Here is a 20,554-nt window from a genome sequence, read left to right on the forward strand (position 1 = left end):
GTATATGTCAAATTCTATTGGTTTTTAATTTTAGTTTGTGCTTGTTTGCTTGTTCTATATTTTCTCAGTTAAAAGTCAAAAGAAGAACTAAAAAAAAAAAAAAAAAAAAAAAAAAAAAAAGCTGTTCAAGAGATATTACTTATTTGACAGCTACCAGAAAAGGTGTGCCAGCTGATTTTGGATTAGTCTATGACGAGATGTGATGTTCTGTACCAAAATAATTCCCAATTATGTACCTTCCTTTCAGTTTTTAGAATAATATATACAATGTGTGATAGTATATAAAAGTTAATATTTTAAATTTATTTTTGAAGACTCACACGAGATGATGAGAAAGCTAAGTAGTTAGTCTTAGATCATGACAGATGGTATATAGGAACCAATGTACATGTTGGCATTTTCTTCCGGGATAGTTTTTAATCACAGGTTTATACATAATCCTGTATTAGGGAAGTAAATTCTGAAATCTGTGAATTACTCTCTGAAACCATTTATATATTAGGTGATGAGCTCTGCCAATGAACATTAAAATGCTACAATTCCCTAAAAATATGCAATTCTTTATAATATGTCCCAATATCAATGTTTAGCTAATTAAGTTATATATAAAATTATTATATTGATTATTATATAAAATAATTAATAATTTGTTCACTCTGCTTTTTAAGAATGCCACCAGTAACATTTTATGTATTTTTTGGGAAAAACCCCACAAAATTCTGGAACTCTGCTGGCACAATTTTTTTTTTTCATTTGCTATCCTTAAAATAGAGAAACTGAGAGTCTTCTAAACAGTTTCTCAGCTAATGACTGAGGCCTGTTTTTATACAGGCTGAACTCAATGGCTTACTGATTAATAAGGGAGATTATTACTAGGTCAATATATGTTTCTGTTTTGAAGATGATTCTTTAGCAAGTGTCACACTTGGTTCTCAACCTCCTCCTGCAGTAAGTTCTGACTGAACCAAGAGGTGAAGTTAGCTTGTGAACTCTCCTGTAAGGAAAAGGCAGATATCACAAGGATTTTTTGATTCCTGTCACTACTGCTTTCTCTTTAGTCGCATGTTGGGCATTGCAGACATGTATGGGCTGGATGGACTAAAAGAAGTTGCTATCTACATTTTGAAAAGAGATTACTGCAATTTTTTCCAAAAGGTAATTCACTTCTCCTACTTTGTGAGCTATAGAGCCTGAGAATTTCAAAACACTAAATCATAGTGACAAGATATGTCAGACCTGTGTGAGCCAAGTGTTGGCTGAAGTCAACAATCCCTGTTCTCAGGTGTGAATCTGGGATAGATGGTGGGAGTGAGGCCTGTGTTATCATCCACTTATGAGCATCTGTTTACAGACATTTGGAAAACCCAACTGATTAAAAGCAATATTCCATGTGATTAATTCAATGTAATAAATTACACTTAGTATAATCTAATATGTGCTATTGTAGATGTAACTGTTCTTGGTGGGCATGTGGAAATGCTGTATACTTGCATATCTTGTTTCATGGGCATCTATTTAGAAAAAAATGTCTGTTCAATTAAAATTTGTTTAAAAACAAACCCCTGCTTAGAGTTGAGCATTTTCATGCATTAGGCTCATGAGGCTGAATGCTACTTTACTGACATGTGGAAATAGGTGACTACATAAAGGCAGACAAGTGCCATGGCAGCTGACATTACTTCTGAATCTTTGAACTGGAGATTTCGTACTTCTGTATGGTTTCTGTAATCCAAATGTACAATAATTGTGATGATTTTCCAACTCTAGCCTGTTCCTGGCAAACCACAACCTGTACTAGAATGCATGGCTATTGCTCATTCATTGGGAGTGGAAAACCTATATACTGCTTGCATGAAGTAAGTAAAATAAAATAAAACTGGTTTTGATTTATCTGCTTTCTGCTGAAATAATTTTATTTTGCAAGATGGGGTTTATTTTGGCACATGAAATGTTTACATTTTAAACGTTTTTTCTTCACAATACTTTAGAGGTATCACTTATGTTAACAAGTGAAGATAGAACATTTTTCATCTTCCTTACCTAAGAATGGTTCTCTTTTCAACAGATGGGTAGGAAAACATTTTGCAAGATGTTTTTCAGAGAAAAGCTTTGCCAGTTTACCTACTGAACTTCAGAACAATTGTCTTGTTATGTTGATTAACTCTTTGGTAAGTAGTGTGCTTTGTATGAAAATAGAGCAATGTAAATTGTTTCCTTATTTAGATGTACAATGTAATTTAAGAGATAATAAATACAGTCTCTTAAATCTGTAGTACATTTATACTATGTAAAAATTCCAATTAAAATAACAATTTTAAAAACTATTTTGATGTGAAATGTCATTGTTATGCTTCATGACACACAGTCTAGTGATCATCACGTCCAAGTCCACCATAATAATAGAAAATATGTTTATGAAACACAACTGTAACATCATAATGCAACATTATGGAAGTGTTCAAGGCCAGATTGGATGGGGCTCTGAGAAACCTGGTCTAGTGGAAAGTGTCCCTGCCTCCAGGGAGGCTGGGATTAGAGGACCTGTAAGGTCCTTTCAACCCAGGCCATCCTATGATTCTCTGATTATGTACTTGGATAGTGAGGAACAGGAAATGACTGTATCAATTTCTGTGTTACATGGTGGCATGCATAATTTCTGATTGCCTTTGTATCTTTACCTGTTTCTAATTTGGAAAAAATTGACTTTTTTTCAGACCTCAGGTGGTCACTGGCTATCAGGGATCACAAGCTATTTGTTTACAGACAGGCTCTTTACAAAAATAAAGTAGCAGTACAGTATCCATATCCTTTACTTCTCAGATAACTGTACTACACTGGTCCCCTAAAAGCTCAGCTTTCATTTTTTGTGGCAGTTACATTGTTCCAATTTAGACCTGCTTAAATTTAAGTGTTTTCTAATTGTATTTCTGTATAAAACTGTGCTCGGAGCTGACTTAAAGTAACTGATTTGAACTAGACCTGTTAACAGAACTTTGGACAAGTACTCACTCAGCCTGTCAATACACTGAATTGTAACAGATATATGAAAAGCATGTAGAAATAAAGGTAAATCTGTAGAGCTGCTGCCAAACATGATTGTCTATGTATGTAGCTGTAATGTGGATTGTCACAGACAAAATGTAATCTAACTAGCTCAGGTGACAGTCACAGCATGGCTTCAGTTCTAGCACACAACTGACAATTTAATATGTGACATCTCATATATCTTATGCTGAAGTCCTTGTCCCCATGTCTGTTACTGTGTTACCCAGCTAAATAGCTCTGGTGTGGCCATGCACACTGTCAAACACAGCACTGGTTCAAGAGTTGCATTCTTGAATGGTTCTGGCCAAGAACTACCCCTTGCAGAAAGGACTGTGAAGCCTTCTTGGGCCTGGATTTTTAAGGACTTCTGTGAGGAAGTTCTTCAAGTGCTGAGGCCAGCAGGTCAGCTAGGAATGGCAGCTGCAACTATGCATATTCAGGTGAAAGCCTACAAAATGACAGATTTCAGAGCTCCATGCCCTTAAGTTGGATATTAGGTAAAGATTCTTCCCCCAGAGGGTGGTTGGGCACTGGAACAGGCTCCCCAGGGCAGTGGGCACAGCACCAGTCTGGCAGAGTTCAAGAAGTGTTTGGACAATGCTCTCAGGCACAGGGTCTGACTCTTGGGGTGTCCTGTGCAGGGCCAGGAGTTGGACTCCATGATCTGTGGGGGTACCTTTCAGCTCAACTGTGATTCTGTGATCAAGAGAAGCTTGAGAATAACCACAGTTATAAACCTGAACATTTCTACCACAATGCATAAATCTAACAGAATAAAGATGGCAGCTATAATACCTCAAGATTATGTGCAGTATCTCAAGATGCTGGGTGTTCTGCCACTATATTATATCAGGATACTGAGCTGTTCTTAGAATATACATGTGTATATAATACATGGTGTAAAATTGGAGAGTTTTAAGTAACATTTTCAGATACAGATCAGTTCATTCTGGCTACATTTGTTTATAGTTAAACCACCACCCACCACTAAACTACCTCAGGTGTGTATTGCAGCTATGAGCACATGTGGACACAGTTCTAGGTTCTTCTCTAGGCCCTTGTGCAATATTGGGAAGCTGAAAGATAGATGTTTAGGCCTTCCTTTCTCTGTGCATATATATAGAATATATACTTTATATTCTAGTATATAAAGATGCTGTGGTTACAGTTTGTGTTGAAATACATGTGCTACCTTGCCAGCATTTGCAGAACAGTCATGGCACTGTGGTACTTGGCACTGCCTGTGTTGTGTACCCAGCTTCTCTGGAAGGTTTTTGCAGTTTCGACTAAAGTGGGTTTTGGTTCCCATATTAATGATTTAAAATTTGTGTTGGTGTGTCTTTGCAAGATTCACTGGTATTTTATGGACTGAAGTCTGAAAGCATCTAGTTACAAAATTAAATAATAAAGCATAGGTCTCTTCTGCCCAGAGAATGGTTCTGGTGAGCATTCATTTCAGCATTTAAGAAAACCATTCCAAAAACTTGTGGAATTCCTAGGGGAGTTTTTCAAAACTGAAAAAATGCTTTAAGCTTGCTTGAGGGATGAAGAAGAGAAGGTCTGACATTAATTTTGCAGGGGTTACTGTATGATTTACAGTCCTTTTACTCTGCTGCTAGAGTTCTCTGCTGTAAAACTTTTACCAGTTACACCCAGTTAAACAGTACAACTCTGCTGATCCTTTCATTTACTGATACTGGAAATGCAAAACCTAGTTAATGCGACAGCCCTTTAGAGAAAAAAATGTTGCAATGAAAAGGGAGATTGTTGATGGGAAAATCCCTGGGAAACCACAATGATGAACACAGAAACATTAAAATGGGAGTGCCATTTAAAGCACTGTCCAGGTGTTTTATGTGTGCCTATCTCTGATGTCTCAACTTCATGCAAGAAAATTACTGGGATTTTAGATAATTATAGTGGACTCCACTTTAAAATGTAAGGAAAAAAGTACAATAAAATTAGTAAAATTCAGTTAGAAACACTTCCACAAAGTGCTGATTTAATTAGAAGTCAATGAAGGCATTTTATATTTCACTGGAAGTGTCTAATGGGAGTCAATGCTTATTGCCTTCTGAACAGGGGTTGAATTCAAGACAATTCAAAAAGCTTGTAATTGAGTCCAGTGGGAGCAAAATCAAACCATAAGCATATATGTAATTCTTAATTTACGTGATCTGCAGAGAAGCAAACTAAGTTTGCCCAGATAAGAGTAAAATATTTTTTAAAATGCATTTTAACAATGGATGGTTGGATTTTATCTTTTAAGTATATTATGCACAAAGAAGGTACTTCCTGCTTTCTAACTTATATAGGACAAATGTGATTGTGATCTGAATTTGCAGTAGGGTTTTTTGTGTCAAATATTTAACTGAATTGTTGCTTTTTCAAGTGTTACTGCATAATTTATCAATGTCCTGCTAAGTCACATTGAATAGAGCTTTGAGGCCATTCTAATGGGATAACCATAAATTCCAAATTCTTTTCTAAGGGCTGTGTGTTAGCCCATAGAAATTGCCCTCAGGTACTGTGCTGATGCAATGCATGGAAGAACCAAAGACACAGGCCAGGATAATAAATATTAGCAAATCTGTTTGCATGTTTGAAATGTAACTAGAAACATAACAGTTACTTTTCTTTGAGAAACTTTAGACAATAAAGAGGGCAAGTTCAGTTAAAACTCCATCTGGGAAGACAAATATTTGTTGTCTGACTCCTTTAAACAAAGCAAAAGGATTCATAATTACAAAAAGGTTTTCTCTGTATCCTGAATGCTAGGCCATCCACCCTCACCTAAAACCTCAACTTAACAATTTTATTCAAGAGCTTATTACATCTTTCAGTGACCTACGATCTTTTTCTCTATTCAGCTTCTCCAGCTAACATTTGCCTTATTTTCTTCAGAACTGCAGTATGTAATGACGCAGTTGAAAAAATATAATAAAAGCTATTGAAAACTTTACTACCTAACTTCAGGCAAAACAGAACCAATAGAGATTTCTTTTCCTGCTGTAGTTTCAAAGTCACATTTAATATTAAGAATTATAAGCCCCAAATTTTATTTAAATGAGGGAAATAATGACATGATTGGATCCCTGTGTAAAAGCTCACTAACTGGACAGACACTACTTTACAATCAGCAATTCTTTAGGTAATTGCTTGGCAACAGGCTAATTTCTGTTTCTGTTTCAAGAACCACAAGAATGCTGCTTTCCGTTTGATGGAGAGTGACCGGCTGATCAATAGCCTTCCGCGAGTGAAATGGACAGAGACAGCTGTGGCCTTGGCATCACGGCTACATGAGGAATGTGTAACCTTTATTGTTACAAACTTCCTACAAGTAGTACAAAGTGAAGGCTTCTCTGTTTTGTTGCAGGTAAAAGAGCCCTGAAGTTCTTATATGCTTCCAAATAAATTGAATTATATCACATTTTGGAAAGTTCAGGCTAAATTATCAAAATAGTTTCAACTTTTGCTTTGAAGTATAGTTCTATGGGAAAAACAAACAAACAAGCAAAAAGCAAAACTAAAAAAACCCAAAAACAACTCAGGAAGAGCTGTGATTTTTGGGGGGTGAGTTTTTTCAGGTTTGTTTTAAAGCATGTAGATGCTCTGATACACAGGGCTAATACTGCATTCAGGGTATATGCTTCAGTTAAGCAAAAGTTCCAGTTGATTTAGTGGGACAGTTTCTGTGTTGCAAAAAGTATAGATATAAGCTTCAAAAAAGCTTTCTGACCCCTGGGATAATGCCCCAGATTTACAGGATTATGAGTATAAGCAGTGTACTTAAACTTCTACTGACTTGTGTTGTGAATTGCACAAATGTGGCAATGCTGCAGGTTCTGGTGAGAACTTACCTAGTCATCCAGTCAGTTCATTTCTCCTGTGAAATATGTTGTTTAATATAGACAGAAGAGTGAAAAAAAAAAAAAAATAGAGGCAGATGGTAAAAAAAATTGCCTTTGGATCCAGAGTTGCATGGGGCTATAAATTCATCACAGTGTGCTTGTTCCTAAAATTTCTGTTAATGAGCGAGGCCTCAGGATAATTTGCTGGAGGCCTGGAGAGGGGTGGGGTTATGGAATGGGTACAAAAGAAGATGCTTCTTTGTAATACCTCCTGCACAGCTTGATAGCAGATCCTCTCTGCTCAGTAATGCCTTTGCATACAAAGTACATGCTTTTGTTTTAAACAACTGCGTTTTGTTGTTTCCTCAGGCACAGGCAATGAGCAGCAAACCTGACCTTCTAGAACTAATTTCCAATGCAATTGAAAAAAGCATTAATAATGAAAATAGCTGCTTTCTTCTTGTAGCAGTGGATATGTTGTTGGACTCTGCAAATGTGAAGGAGATGGTAGGTTCTTCAGTGTGCAGTGTTTGTAGAAAAACTGTTCTGGTACAATTTCATGTCATGGTTCAAATCAGATGATATGGTATGAGCTCAGATGGCTCAGTCATGCAACTGGCATCATACAGAAAAGCATCTGCATAAATCCAGTGTCCTTTTGGAAGTACAGAAAATGTAGGCATTCATTTACTTTAAAGAGAAACCCCATCCTGGCAATCAAAAAGTTCCTGTGTATTATTGCAAATGTAAGTCCTGTGGGCAATACTGCCCTATTGATCTTTACTATCACTTTAAATTTGTGGTAAGAGAAAAACTAAGCAAAATGTTGCATTACCTAAAACTTACAGGGGAAGAGAGCTTATTCTCTTCCATCCCTAATATTTCCCGTGCTTTTTGTGAAGGTCACAGGTACATTTGCTTTTGTTAAAACTGTCCTCTAAAGCAAGGACTGACACTTAATCCAGCATGTGTTTTTTTGATTGTGTGGAGGTGTCAGGCTCCATGTGTGTAACATACCATATATATTCACACAATCTAAATAATGACATTTAAGCTGTGGTTGACTAATTCTGGGAACAATTCATAAATAGTATGACAAAGAATAAAAAAGTAAATGGAACATTAATTACTGCAATCTGGTGCTATTATAGATTTACTTGGCCAAAGCAATGAAAATTTAATCAAATACATTATTTTTCCCTGGAGTATTTGACCTTGTTGTGACACAGCTGACAGTGAAGAGCTATTATGGGGTTCATTATAAAAAAAGAAAAAAAAAAAAAGGAAAAAAAGAGCAATGAGAGCAATGTAGTGTTTACTAGTGCTGTAATTTGTTGGTTTTAAACTATAGAAAAAAATCACTGTGGTGGGCAATAATCCTTCAAAAACAGCATCTCCATCTAGCAGACCGTTATAAAATAATATAAGTGATGACATCATTGATCTAGCTTAGGGAGTAAGTAGATTCTGAAAGGAATAATGACTGGTTGCTATGACAATATGCCCCTCGCCAGCTGCTGATTTGTTACTTGAACACAGGGTTTTACGTGCAAGATCCAGGCGCTGCGTGATAAGCTCTGGGTCTTCCTGGTTCAGTCTTTTTATGCTGTTCGTCACACAGAAGGCTGGAAGCTGATGAGGCCAGACCATCAACAGAAAATACAAGCAGGTATGTCTGGCATCAAACGGCATTGGAATTTTTTAGCAATATCTGTTTAGTGGATGCAATGCAGATAGAATTGTGGAGCCTGATATGAATTAAAGGAAAATTTGTTCTGGTTTGTTTTTTGAAGTGGTGTTTTAGAATAGAAGCATGATGGCATGCTTAGCTAGTTTCAAACATGGGAATCAGTAAGTCATTTTCTGTTTAGAGTCCTCCCTGCTTTTCTTTTTAGGAATATATATGATAGAAAACCCCCACCCCCACCATCATGTAGATGGATTCTGTTCTTATTTACAGCTCCTCTAAATTACTGAAAACACCGCAGTAGGATTAAAAACCTGATCTGCCTCATTTTTAAGGAGATAAGAGCTGTGGATGAATTGAATTTGCACAAAGCAGATTATCCGTTCCGTGAATTCCGTTCCTGTCCTTTATCGTTTTCTCCATGATGTATAAATATTGCTCATCTCTTGCATAATGCTCATCCTGTGCACTGTGAGCAAATGCAGATAGCTGGGCTCCTCGGCTGATTGGCATTGTGAGCTTGTGTGTGCTGCTGCAGAGAGCCCCTAAGGAGCTGCATGGTGTGCTCTCAACATCCTAACAGACAGCACTTCCAACAAAAAGGAGTTTTTGTTCTGAATGCTCCTTTGTTTTGAAGTACACGAGTATTCTGAGGATGTGGAACTGATGATGGAGTTCAGGTTATGGTTTAATATTAGCTTTGACAGTACAGTGTTGCAAAATAAAAGAATGTTAAGTACTTCTCTAAATTCAAATCACTTTTGATTTAAAGGAGACGTGAACATTTTTATATGCTTTTCGTTAAAGACATCAGTAGCAAGGATATAATAGTTATAAAAATGTTTATGCCTAGAGGTAGATGAAAATTTTGTTCTATAAATACATGCTGAAAGATGCAGTGACAGTCTTTCTAAGCATGATTTAGGGATGTAGTCAAATAATATCTCATGCTACTCTGTAAAATAGGGATAGGGTTTCTTCTTGATTATAAAATCCTTCAGAAGCTGAGGAGTTGGCTTTAGAAAAAAGGGTGGGTTGTTCTGATTTGGGGTGGTTTACTTTTAAGATGATCGTGTCTCTATTGTGAATGATGCTTTGGCTACTTTACACTAGTGCTTTCAATAGGAAAAAATATTTAAAATCAAGGTGTGTCTTAATTTTCCAAACTCCATCTTGTCAAAAATTGTTTTGGTTTTTTTTTGGTTAAATTCTGACTGAAGTTGCATACATTTTATATATGAAAAGGCTGAAATGTTTGCATGAATTATCTGGTTTTCATTACAGGCAAAGAAATCGTACAATATTGGTAGACAAATTTTAATCCTCAGGTGAAATATGTCTAGGATAACTTAGATCAACTTTCATCTTCAAGATTTCTGGTGGTGGCTTTTCTTCTAGAAATTTAGCCTATATAGATTTAAAAGGCTATAACAGAGGAGGAAAAATGCCAAAATAGGACAGATGATATTGTGGGGTTTTTTCATTTACAACCTGTCTTGTGTTTTCTTAGGCACAAGTTTATAAGGATTTTGTCTTAATATATTGGTATGTATTAATATGCAGAGTCACTGATAGAAAAAGGATCAGATCCCTGGGGTGCCATTTTCAGCATACCTTTTGTGGGATTTTTAGAGACCTATATAAAAATTATTTTTAGTATTTTTAGTAAGAATTCAGCAGAATGCTTTTATTATACATACAAAAGATGTTTTCATGTACAGTACCTCAGAACATGAGGCACTGAATGCCTAATTTTTTTATATATTTTTTGCAAAACCTTTTTTCCAGCTGAAATATGAATACAGACATAAATGAAACCTATCGATTCTGGGTCTGTACAGTGTCTATAAATATCCCTTCTGTGTTCTACAAGTGCAATTGATTTAAAAGCTTTGTTGAAAACTGCTTTCCTCCCAGAGTACATCAGATAAAAAAAAAAAAAGGCATTCACTGCCTGAAAACTCCACATGACAATCACAGGGATAATTCTCATGACATTACGCTGCATGCTATCTAAAGAGGCACTATGACCTTAGTGTGTACATTTAGGTATTTTGGCTTTGCCAATTTTGAAAACTAATATAATTTACTGTAATGTAATTAATCTTTTCTTTATATAGTATAAATAATTACCTTATAATTAACAATACACTTAAAAGCCATCAGTACTCTAAATTTGAAGGTATCTTTTGTAAATTTTGTACACTTTCAAAGGTCCCAGTGCACTGAGCTTTAAATGAATTGAGCTTGGATAAGCAAAAGTCTTACTATGGACATGGGGAAACAGAAGAGTTAAGTAACTTGCTTATGGCCATGTGATGTCATTACAGATCCCACATTTTTTGTTCCAAACATAAAACCATATTCTTTCCAGTTAACATTTGCTATGTCACCAAAATCAGCCTTTCTAGAGTAAATCAGCACCCAAAGAAGTGCTTTCTGATTTCACATGATGTTAACTGAGTAGGCTGGCTTGAATTCTGTCCCCCTTCTTTCCTGCCAAACAGTGAAGAAACTGCTTGTTCCTTTTACAGCTGCATTTGACAAGGGTGATGACCGAAGACTTGGTAAAAAACCTGTATTCACCAGTTCTCAGGTAAACATTTATATCCAAACATTAAAAACATTCAGATAATTGCAAACAAAACTATTTTCATTATTTGTTTTAAATTAATACTTATTTTCCATACTGCTTAATCAACTTGTTTTTGAAAAATCTGTATTTTCTTGTAAACTGTTTCTGCAGAATCAGTAATGTTGATCACTAGAAGCATCTTAGGACTCAGACTGTGTTGTGCGACATTTTCAAACAGATAAGCTCAAATAAAAGGCAGGAATTTGTGTTCAGAACCTCACATTCCTCTCTTGCTACATAATGAAACTCATCTGTTTCCAGAGCAAATGGTTTGCTACTGAGCTAATGAATCTCTGCTATTATTACAAGCCACCACAACACTGAGTCTTTTACACTCCCTGCTCTGAAAAATACTTATTCGTGCCCTCAACAACTCCTCTATCGAAGCTCACAGTCAAAACTACATTACTAATTGGTAAAAAACCAGTACGAGTTTCCCATGATTTGACAGTCATGCATACATTGACACTGGTATCACAAAGATTCCCTTTCATGCACTTAATTCTCCTTAAAAGAAACTTAAAGAGGTTTGAGTTCCTCTTTACCTGGGAGAATCAGTGTTGGAATTTCTGTGTGGATATGCTGTTGGTAATGATTAAAAACATCACACATAGTAAAATAATTTTTGGCTTTATGTTTGTAATAATGCATAGTCTTTATTCCATTTTGGAAAATATGCACTTATAGGTCAAAAAAATTCTTACTTAAGCAGATATTAATAATATATATAAGTAAATATCACAGAGTAATTTGTCCAAAGTAAAAGTGAAACTCAGATATTTGTCTCCTCTACACAAAGCAGTACTTTAGTATTCTTGAAAGACAGCAGACTGAGCTAAAATATGTCTGTGTGTATGTATTTTTTTTTTAATTTCAATATTGAATCTTGTTGCTTTAGATTCATGTACTACTTTAAAAGTAGATGTGTTTCAGAAACTACAGATTATGGATAGTTTGGTGTTAAAAATGTTTTGTTTGGTGTTTTTTCAGATGCCTTTTTTTTTTTCCTAGCTAAATAAAACTACTACTACATCTCTTGGTATAAGGAACACTTCTTGGGCAGAACACAGCAAGAAAGATTGCTGGGGAGATTCTTCCACTAATCAGGATAAAATGAAATCTGATGGATTAGGAGCATCTGGACATGCATCCACCAATAGAAACACTGTTAATAAGACTTCAAAGCATGAGGATGTAAAGGGGAAAGATGGCAAAAAATTAGTTTCCAAGATTACTAAGGATTCCAAACCTGGGGAAAAAGCTGCTTTGCCAAAGGCTAGAGCTGTTATAAAGACAAAAATAGAAAATAATGGAAATGTGAAGGCTGAAAGCATGCTTACCAAGCAAGATATAGAAAAGACATCATCTGCAAGTGGACAAAAAAATTCAGGAAGCAGCAAAGGACTAAAGAATCATGAAGGGAAAATTGCAGGTGCCAGACCTAAAGTGCTGACAGTAACCTCAAGCATGCAGAACAAAACAAAGCCATTGAAAAAATCCACAGGGAAGGAATCTCCCTCCTTGATGACTGTGGCAGCAACTTCCAGCAAGTCAGCAAATTCAAACATGGATATCCAGACTGTGGGTGAACAGACAGAGGAACCTAAAGAGGATAAATCAGTAGAGGAAGGGAAAAAACAGACTGGTAATTTTTTATAATTATTTCTTTAAAGTCCTCTTCTGATTTGTCTCAGGCTGGTTGTACACTGAAAACTAGCCAGGGAAGCTTTAAGACAATCTACTATAAATTGATAAAAGTTACATTCTTCTCCTGTATATGAGTATAAACTGACTTTATAGTCAATTAATAGCCATCTAAAACAGTAAACATTTTACTTTAGCATGTATGATCTCAATAACTGATCTTCATATATTGGATTTTTTGAGTACGTATGTGCAATGTATTTCCCCCTGTAATTACCTTTGAATTTACTTTACAGTAGTGAAAACAAAGGCATCTGTGAAGGTATCAAATGGAGTCACCACCAAAAAAAAAAAGACTGAACTTGAGGCTAATGTCACAACAAGCAGGTATGTTACAAAGCAATATGCTGCTTTATAGATGTGTGCATGAGTGTATGAGTTTGGGAAGGTTTCAGGTGAGCTGTTAACCTTACCATTGTATGTTCTTTTTACTCTGAGAGTGGTTATCTGTAGGATGTTATTTGCAAAACAGTTTGAGTTAGCTATTGGCAACGTTGCTGTAAAGATAGAATTGGTTTGGCTTTTGTGTTGGACTGTTGCATGCTAATAATTTTTAAATTGTTATAGGTTATTCAGAATTCTGCATACTGGAACCGTTAATGACTACACAAGGTGTTGTAAACTTACCATTTCTGGAATAGTTTAGATTAAACTGGACAGGAGATAGCTGAAGTAAAATTGTGAAATGGGTCATTATATATACATGTTTGTATATAAATTAAAAGTACAAATATATTTTTATTTTCAGAAAGTTTACTTTTTAGGTTGCATTTTTAATGTTTATATATGTGTGCACATTAGAACACATATTTCTTGTTTAAATATAATTTAAAATTGCTAGATCTAAGCCTGGAAATAATGGATGTAATGATTTCTTTGCAGTCTGACAAAAAAACCAACAGGAAAAGGGTGTAATGAGCAAAGTGTACAAGCTGTTCTAAAGAAAAAAGGGAATGTGAGTACGAATTCTGCAGCACAGCAAAAGACTCAAAACACACCTACCAATTCTCCCAAGAACCAAGGTAAAGTTTTATAGAGCAGTTAAACGATCTATTATGCAAAGCTTTGAGGTTTGGTTTTTAGCACAACTACATTGAAAAATCTTCTGGAGAATTCTGGTTTTTTTCCATATTTCACTTTTGGTGACAATCCTAAACTGTAAAATGCAAATTAATGTGTCAACTTCAAAATACTTAAAAGACAGTCTTCAGTGCCAGTCGGTGTTTTCTTCTGCTTGTTTAATCTGCATTGCAGAGTCTTCCATTTGCTGATCCCCTGCACTTCTGCATTTGGAACCATGACTGAGCTCATCAGAAATTCTGTAGGTTGAGTATTTGTAATAAGCCTCTGGGCTGCAGACTGCTTTATGCCTCCCTATCTTGGTGTTTTCTTATTTCCCCCTCACAGTAGCTCTACTGATACTGGCCCCCAAACAAATACTCAATTTCAGCAGCTATTGATAGGGAGTAAGAAATTACACTGTAAAACACAGAGAGGAAACACTGGTTTAGAAGGATACAAAGTGCTAAGGATGGAGCTCCAGTATTCAAGTTACATTAGCTTAAATGCTCTGTGATATAGAAGACACAGGTTCTGTCAATTTGTGGTCATTAAAGATCCTGCAGTATTTTCTGACTGAGCAGGGACATTAACTCTGGTATTCTAATCACATTATAACTAATGTAATTATTTTCTGCCTCTGTTCATTTCCTCTACATTATAAATGGAATACAGTACTCATCACTTCCTGTGCTAAGCTGCTGTGTAGTGTTAGTATGCATTATTAGAGAGCTGCTGCTTTCTACTCCAGGGATGACTACTTCAGTTACAGGCTGAAGTGCTCCCTGTATGTATAGTCTATGAACTGGTTTAAAGGTGCCAAGATGGTATTTTTGACTACTTTGTTATTTCAAATCTTAATCCTTTAACAAGCCTTAAACCCCTTAGTTATGTTAAAAGTTGAGTAACTTGTTTCTTAACATAAATATTAACAAAAAATTGGTGAATACACTGTGACTGGCACATACAACCTTTATAGTCTTTTTTACTGTTTGTTAGGACCTCAGGGGGAATCACCAAATTCACTGAAATCAGGAATGTCTCCAAAACATAATGAAGAAAAAAATGTGTTACAACACCTAGTTCAGACAACACTCCCAGAAAAACATCCTTCAGCCAAGAAGAAGAGCATTAAACAATCACAAGCACCTGTAACAAAAGCCACTTCAAAAATAACACCTAAGACTCTGGCTTCAGCTAAGAATGCTGAGATTACAAATAATAAAGACCCAAAACAGAAAACAGTTGTATTAAAATCTCAGTCCTCTGCCCAAAAGCATTCGAGGAGTGATTCTCCTGTTGTCCAGAAGAATGTGCACACCCCTGAGCACAGAGGTTCAGGACAGAAACTTGAGAAAAACAAGGCTGATGCTGTGGCAGGTCAGCTTCATGACAATAATGAATGCTATTCTGCAAATGAATCTCTAAAACCTGCCACAGAAGGTGGCAGTGACTATAAATTGCTGGAGTCTTGTCAATCCAATAAACAAAAATTACCAGATTCTTCTGAAACTGTGCAATACGAAACACAATCCAAGTCTTCTCCTCAAATTGCAGAAGAAAATACTTACAAATTGAATGTTTCACTACGAAATGACATGGAAACAAGACAAATCTGTGGAGAGCAGACTGGAATTAGAAAGATTGACAACCCAGAGAATGATGGTAATACAGCTGAATTTCACTGTCATGCACAGTCTTCCAATGATGGATATTCAGACTTTTCCAAGGAAACCAATCAAAAGGCTATTGTCTTAGGAGAACTGGTGAAAGATTCAAAAGCGACAAAAGTCTGTAACGAACAGAGTGATAAAATAAACTCTGAGCTAGGTCTTAACTATGGTGAAAATTCTTTGTCAAGCTTTTCCCAAGTAACCAGTAAAGAGGATGAGACATCATCTCCTCAGATTCATGTGGAAGGATTTCTTACAGCTGATGATTTGTGTGATACATCAGCCTTGACTGAATATAAATCAGTTACAACAGATTTAGATGATGTTTCAGAATGTTCCACAGAACAAATAACAGAAAAATATTCACCTAATTACACAGAGCTTATAGAGCCTATGGAAATGCCAGAAAACCATGAAAATGCAGAAATTCCCTTTGTGGACCATTGGAGTACTGGTGCTGTAGATCCAAAAGAGAGTCCTGAATCAGATACTGGCAGTGCAACCACATCCTCTGATGATATAAAACCAAGATCAGAAGATTATGATGCTGGAGGCTCTCAGGATGATGAGGGATCCAATGAAAGAGGGATTTCTAAATGCAGTACTATGTTATGTCATGACTTTCTTGGAAGAAGCAGCAGCGACACAAGTACACCTGAGGAATTAAAAATTTATGATAGCAGCCTAAGAATAGAAGTGAAAATGAAAAAAGAGGGTTCTGATCTCTTCCGTGTTAATTCAACAAGTGATGATGAAATACCAAGAAAAAGACCTGAAATTTGGTCCCATCAAGAGAGTTCACGGACCACTACTAGAGAAAGCAAAAGTTCTGCTTTTGGGAATGCACAGTTTACTCAGGAAGCAGACCAAGTTTCTTCTTCTGCCGATGAAACAGAAGATGACAGATCTGAAGCAGAGAATGTTGCAGTAAACTTTCCCCCAACAAATGTTCCTACTCAACAGTTTCAAGGAATTGATAATTTAGCTTTTGAGGATGCAACAGAAAATGATACTGCAAGTCAGGAGTTTTCTAGAACTAAAAATTTCAAACGATCTGTTTTACTTTCAGTAGATGAATGTGAAGAATTAGGAGCTGACGATAAAGTGGAAACTCACGCCTCACGCCAGCACTCAATAGATTCTCTTACTCCTTCAGAAGTATTTGACAGTGGTTCTCAAGAGCACCATGGAAAGACATTTTATTCAAGATACCCATTGGAAACTGAAGATGGATTCCTGGATGGCAAACAGCACAAGGACAGAGACAACAGATTGGATAAAAGTGGAAGTTCTCTCCTGCATCTTCACGGTACTGAAATCCCAGGAAAGGAGAATCAAGGTGCTTCAATGATTGAACAAAATTCCTCAGAGAAAGTATATTCAGCAGGTAGTCCACTTCCAGTAGAAAACCAGCAAGTAAATACGAAGATTGAGGTGGTTAGTGAATTTCACCAGTGCAATAAGTACTTAGACAATGATGCAAAATCTCAAGAAAGACCATGTCATCTGGATCTTCAGCAAAGAGAAACTAATTCTGATGTGCAAAAGAGCAGCTCTGCAAAACCTGTAGAAGCCAGTAAGAATCAGACGCTGACTCAGGAAAGTCAAGTGAGAGACAGTCAACCAGCAACTACTGAATGCGCTAATACTGATTTACTTCCAGGTAATGTACAGAAATAGAAACATTCAGTCATTCAAAACCAAATTAATAGGGAAAGCTTTGACAATTTGTCTGGGATTGAATCCTGAACTGAAGTAATTTCGGCTGAAACTATATTTAAATATTTTTAAGTATTTCGCTTGGGTAGAGAATGCTTGTCTGTTTGAAATATCCGTCAATATTGCTGTTCAATGAGAAACTTGACTACAAGAAAAGAGAATTTATGTAATGCTAAAAGAAAGATTGGATGCAGTTGTCTGTACTTCAGTTATTTTTGATCCAATCTAACATTGACAGCATCAGCTTTTGATGGAATCTTAGTATTTGTTTTGTCTGCTTGACACATATAGTATGTCTGAATGGGATGTGCAATAACTAAAGTAATAACTAAAGCGCACTGAACTGTTTACCTGAACAGCTATATGCATTATTGTTGTAATTTATTTATTTATATATTATATACAAATTTGGATCATTCTCCCACTGAATATAACTGAATATTTGCCATATACACCAGTGGGAGTAGGTTTGAACTCTGCTTTAGAGCTTATGAGATGTCTAAAATTCTAAATTTTACCAGTAAAAGCTTATTTCCTAAAAGAGAGATTATACTTAGAACTGATGCTTATATACAAAAAAGTTCTAACTTGTTTCATGTAGCTAGATGAATACTTGTCTAGTTTTGTGTTTTGTCTTCTTTATATCAATAATTCAGTCTGTTTATCCCATCAAAAATATACAATAGTGTTGATTACAACTATTGTGTATTCGAGAGTAATGAAACACTGATGATGATCAGTGTTCAGCCAGACCACAGAACAAGAAGACATTAAAAGCTGTACTATTTTTTAAGTTTGCTTGCCCTTGCCTGCAGCTGCCCTTGCATATGCAGTGTAGAAATAAGCCTGTGGATAAACAATTTTGGTTTTAATTCTCTTCCAAGCTGACATAGCTTAAGTCACCATTCAGTAATCATTCTCTAATTCCATCTATGCACCTCCTGGTCTAAATTTAATTTATGTAGTAAATGAGAAATTTCATGTGCATTAAGTGTATATTTACATTGTCATTTTCTGTATCAGAAACTTAATTATGGAGGTTATTGTTAATTACCAGTGGTGATTGCTGCTTTAACTTAATTTATAAATCATACTTTGTTTTTTATATAGGATATAAATGCCTCAAATTTTGTCAATTTTGTATAACCCTCCATCCCCCCTTTTTTAACCTGATTGGATTGTCCTTCCTGAATGAATTAAATTTTGCTCTACACAGCCCTGAGGGGAGGATCATCTACAATTTTTACATTGTACAGTATTGTGAATTATTTCAGGAGACATAGATGATTATGACACAATGGCACAAACCTGCATGTATGAACATCGGCCTTCAAAAACCCTTTCTCCAATATATGAGATGGATGTTGGAGAAGCAATTGAGCAGAGGATGGATTCAGAAACAGCAGTTCTAGAGATGGATTTTGAAGATCAACCGTTTGCAGAACAGGACTGGACTCTACTCAGGCAATTGTTATCTGAGCAGGACTCAAATATAGATTTCAAAAACTCTGTTCCTGAAGACCTTAACTTAGCACAATGTCTTATCAATCAGACACTGTTTCTGGCACGCGATGGTTCGAATCCTCAGGGTACCTCACAAGTTGACACATTCAGTAGGTGGACTGAACTCATGTCTCCACTTGACGATTCCTCAGCAAGCATTACAGTGGCAAGCTTTTCATCTGAAGACTGTTCATCCCCTCAAGGGGAATGGACAATTCTTGAACTGGAAACCCATCATTAAGGTGTCAGCTGTTTGCAACTGAACTCCAACCCATTCCCTAAATCTATTTTTGATGAGTTGTTTCCATACCATAATGAAATACTGCATCAGTCAAGAATGAGCAGTTCTTGATACTGAGGCAATCTTTCTGATAAAATGAGGTAAATGAGGTTAACTTATCATCTAGATTGAATCACAAGTACAATAATTTTTCAAGACTTAAATGTATGTCTTTTCTAAAAATGAACTTTAAGCATGTATTTTCTAGAATTATTAGAAAAACTAGATGACATGAAAGAAAAGTCTGGGTTTTCCACCCTCTCTTTTATCTTCTTTTTTGACATTTAATGTTCTCATTGATCAAAAATTTAAAAGATGAATGCACTAGTAGTAGAACTATTCCTCTCCTTCCCCACCTCCTATATGGTGACTTCATTTTACAACAATAAAGATTCAGAACGGTTGTGTCAAAAGGTGATGTGTGCCAACACTACTTTAACTGACAGAAAAACATACTTACATTCAAAGAGAATGCTTCAATCTGAATCTGCCTTGGTCCTTATAATTATGAGCAGCTTGTTTCATCTGTTTCTTCCAGATTTAATTTTTGTAATTTGGTTTGTTTTGTTTAGAAGTTTCCAATAAATTTTTTAATTGCCTTTTCTTCAAATATAAAGTTTCAGAAGGTCTGTGCTGTATGAAGACCACTGTTTCTTTCATGGAAATGCACATACCTAAATAAATATTTTAAATGGCATAGTGCATGAATTCAAAGGAGTTCAAAGGAGTTCAAAGAATGTTGCTCCTGCTCTAAGAAACAGCATGTCTCCAAAAGTACATCTGAATCTGAAGTTGTGGTCAGTGTTACATCTGAGTCTGATGTTAGCTAGAATTATATTCTTTACCTGCATTAATTAATTACACTTGCATGTTCTCAAGCTAAGGTGTAGCAAGAGTCTCAGGAATTTGGTTTTGTGTGTTTTCATAGATGCCACATTTTTGGGAGTGGTAATAGGATTCTTGCATCTTCATTATTATCTCTAGTGTAGCTTTTATAAATTGAGACTATATGTCACCATAACCTTTCTTTTGATGCAGAGTGAAATAGGATGTACAGATCATTTCACTGCTTTTCTCTCTTTGGGTGCGGATAGGACTGATTATTGTCTTTGCTGATTGACAGGGGAGGAAGGAGTGAGAAACTTCTTGTAATTCTTACCAAGTCAGAACTGAAACATACAGGGGGTTTTTTTCCCTGCAAAGATTGGATCCTCTTAAAATATCTGCATTATGGAAACAGTAGAGCTTGTCTTTCACACAGCTTAAAATCTAAAAAGGAAGTGTTCTACCTCCTCTTAGTCATTAACAGAAGTGCCTTCAGAAGTGGGTGCCACGTAAGAGTAAAAGGCTATAACATTCTATTCTGATTGAAACTATCCAAGTACACAACTTAAGCTG

At 35.9% G+C, this 20,554-nt stretch overlaps 1 protein-coding gene across 1 annotated transcript in view; it reads left to right on the forward strand.

Annotated features, from left to right (window-relative positions):
- Window positions 1-20,321, forward strand: part of BTBD8 (BTB domain containing 8) — a 35,912-nt gene extending 15,591 nt beyond the window's left edge. Inside the window, exons 6-17 of the mRNA XM_066325203.1 lie at window positions 1,059-1,155; window positions 1,768-1,856; window positions 2,066-2,168; window positions 6,239-6,421; window positions 7,266-7,403; window positions 8,436-8,565; window positions 11,118-11,179; window positions 12,230-12,863; window positions 13,159-13,249; window positions 13,805-13,944; window positions 14,981-17,317; window positions 18,648-20,321. Of these exons, the coding sequence (XP_066181300.1) occupies window positions 1,059-1,155; window positions 1,768-1,856; window positions 2,066-2,168; window positions 6,239-6,421; window positions 7,266-7,403; window positions 8,436-8,565; window positions 11,118-11,179; window positions 12,230-12,863; window positions 13,159-13,249; window positions 13,805-13,944; window positions 14,981-17,317; window positions 18,648-19,117 (4,474 nt within the window). The 3' untranslated portion in view covers window positions 19,118-20,321. The remainder of the gene's footprint in view (window positions 1-1,058; window positions 1,156-1,767; window positions 1,857-2,065; window positions 2,169-6,238; window positions 6,422-7,265; window positions 7,404-8,435; window positions 8,566-11,117; window positions 11,180-12,229; window positions 12,864-13,158; window positions 13,250-13,804; window positions 13,945-14,980; window positions 17,318-18,647) is intronic.
- The last annotated feature ends 233 nt before the right edge of the window (window positions 20,322-20,554 follow it).

The sequence above is a fragment of the Sylvia atricapilla genome, chromosome 9, assembly GCF_009819655.1.
Source record: "Sylvia atricapilla isolate bSylAtr1 chromosome 9, bSylAtr1.pri, whole genome shotgun sequence".
Lineage (NCBI taxonomy): Eukaryota > Metazoa > Chordata > Aves > Passeriformes > Sylviidae > Sylvia > Sylvia atricapilla.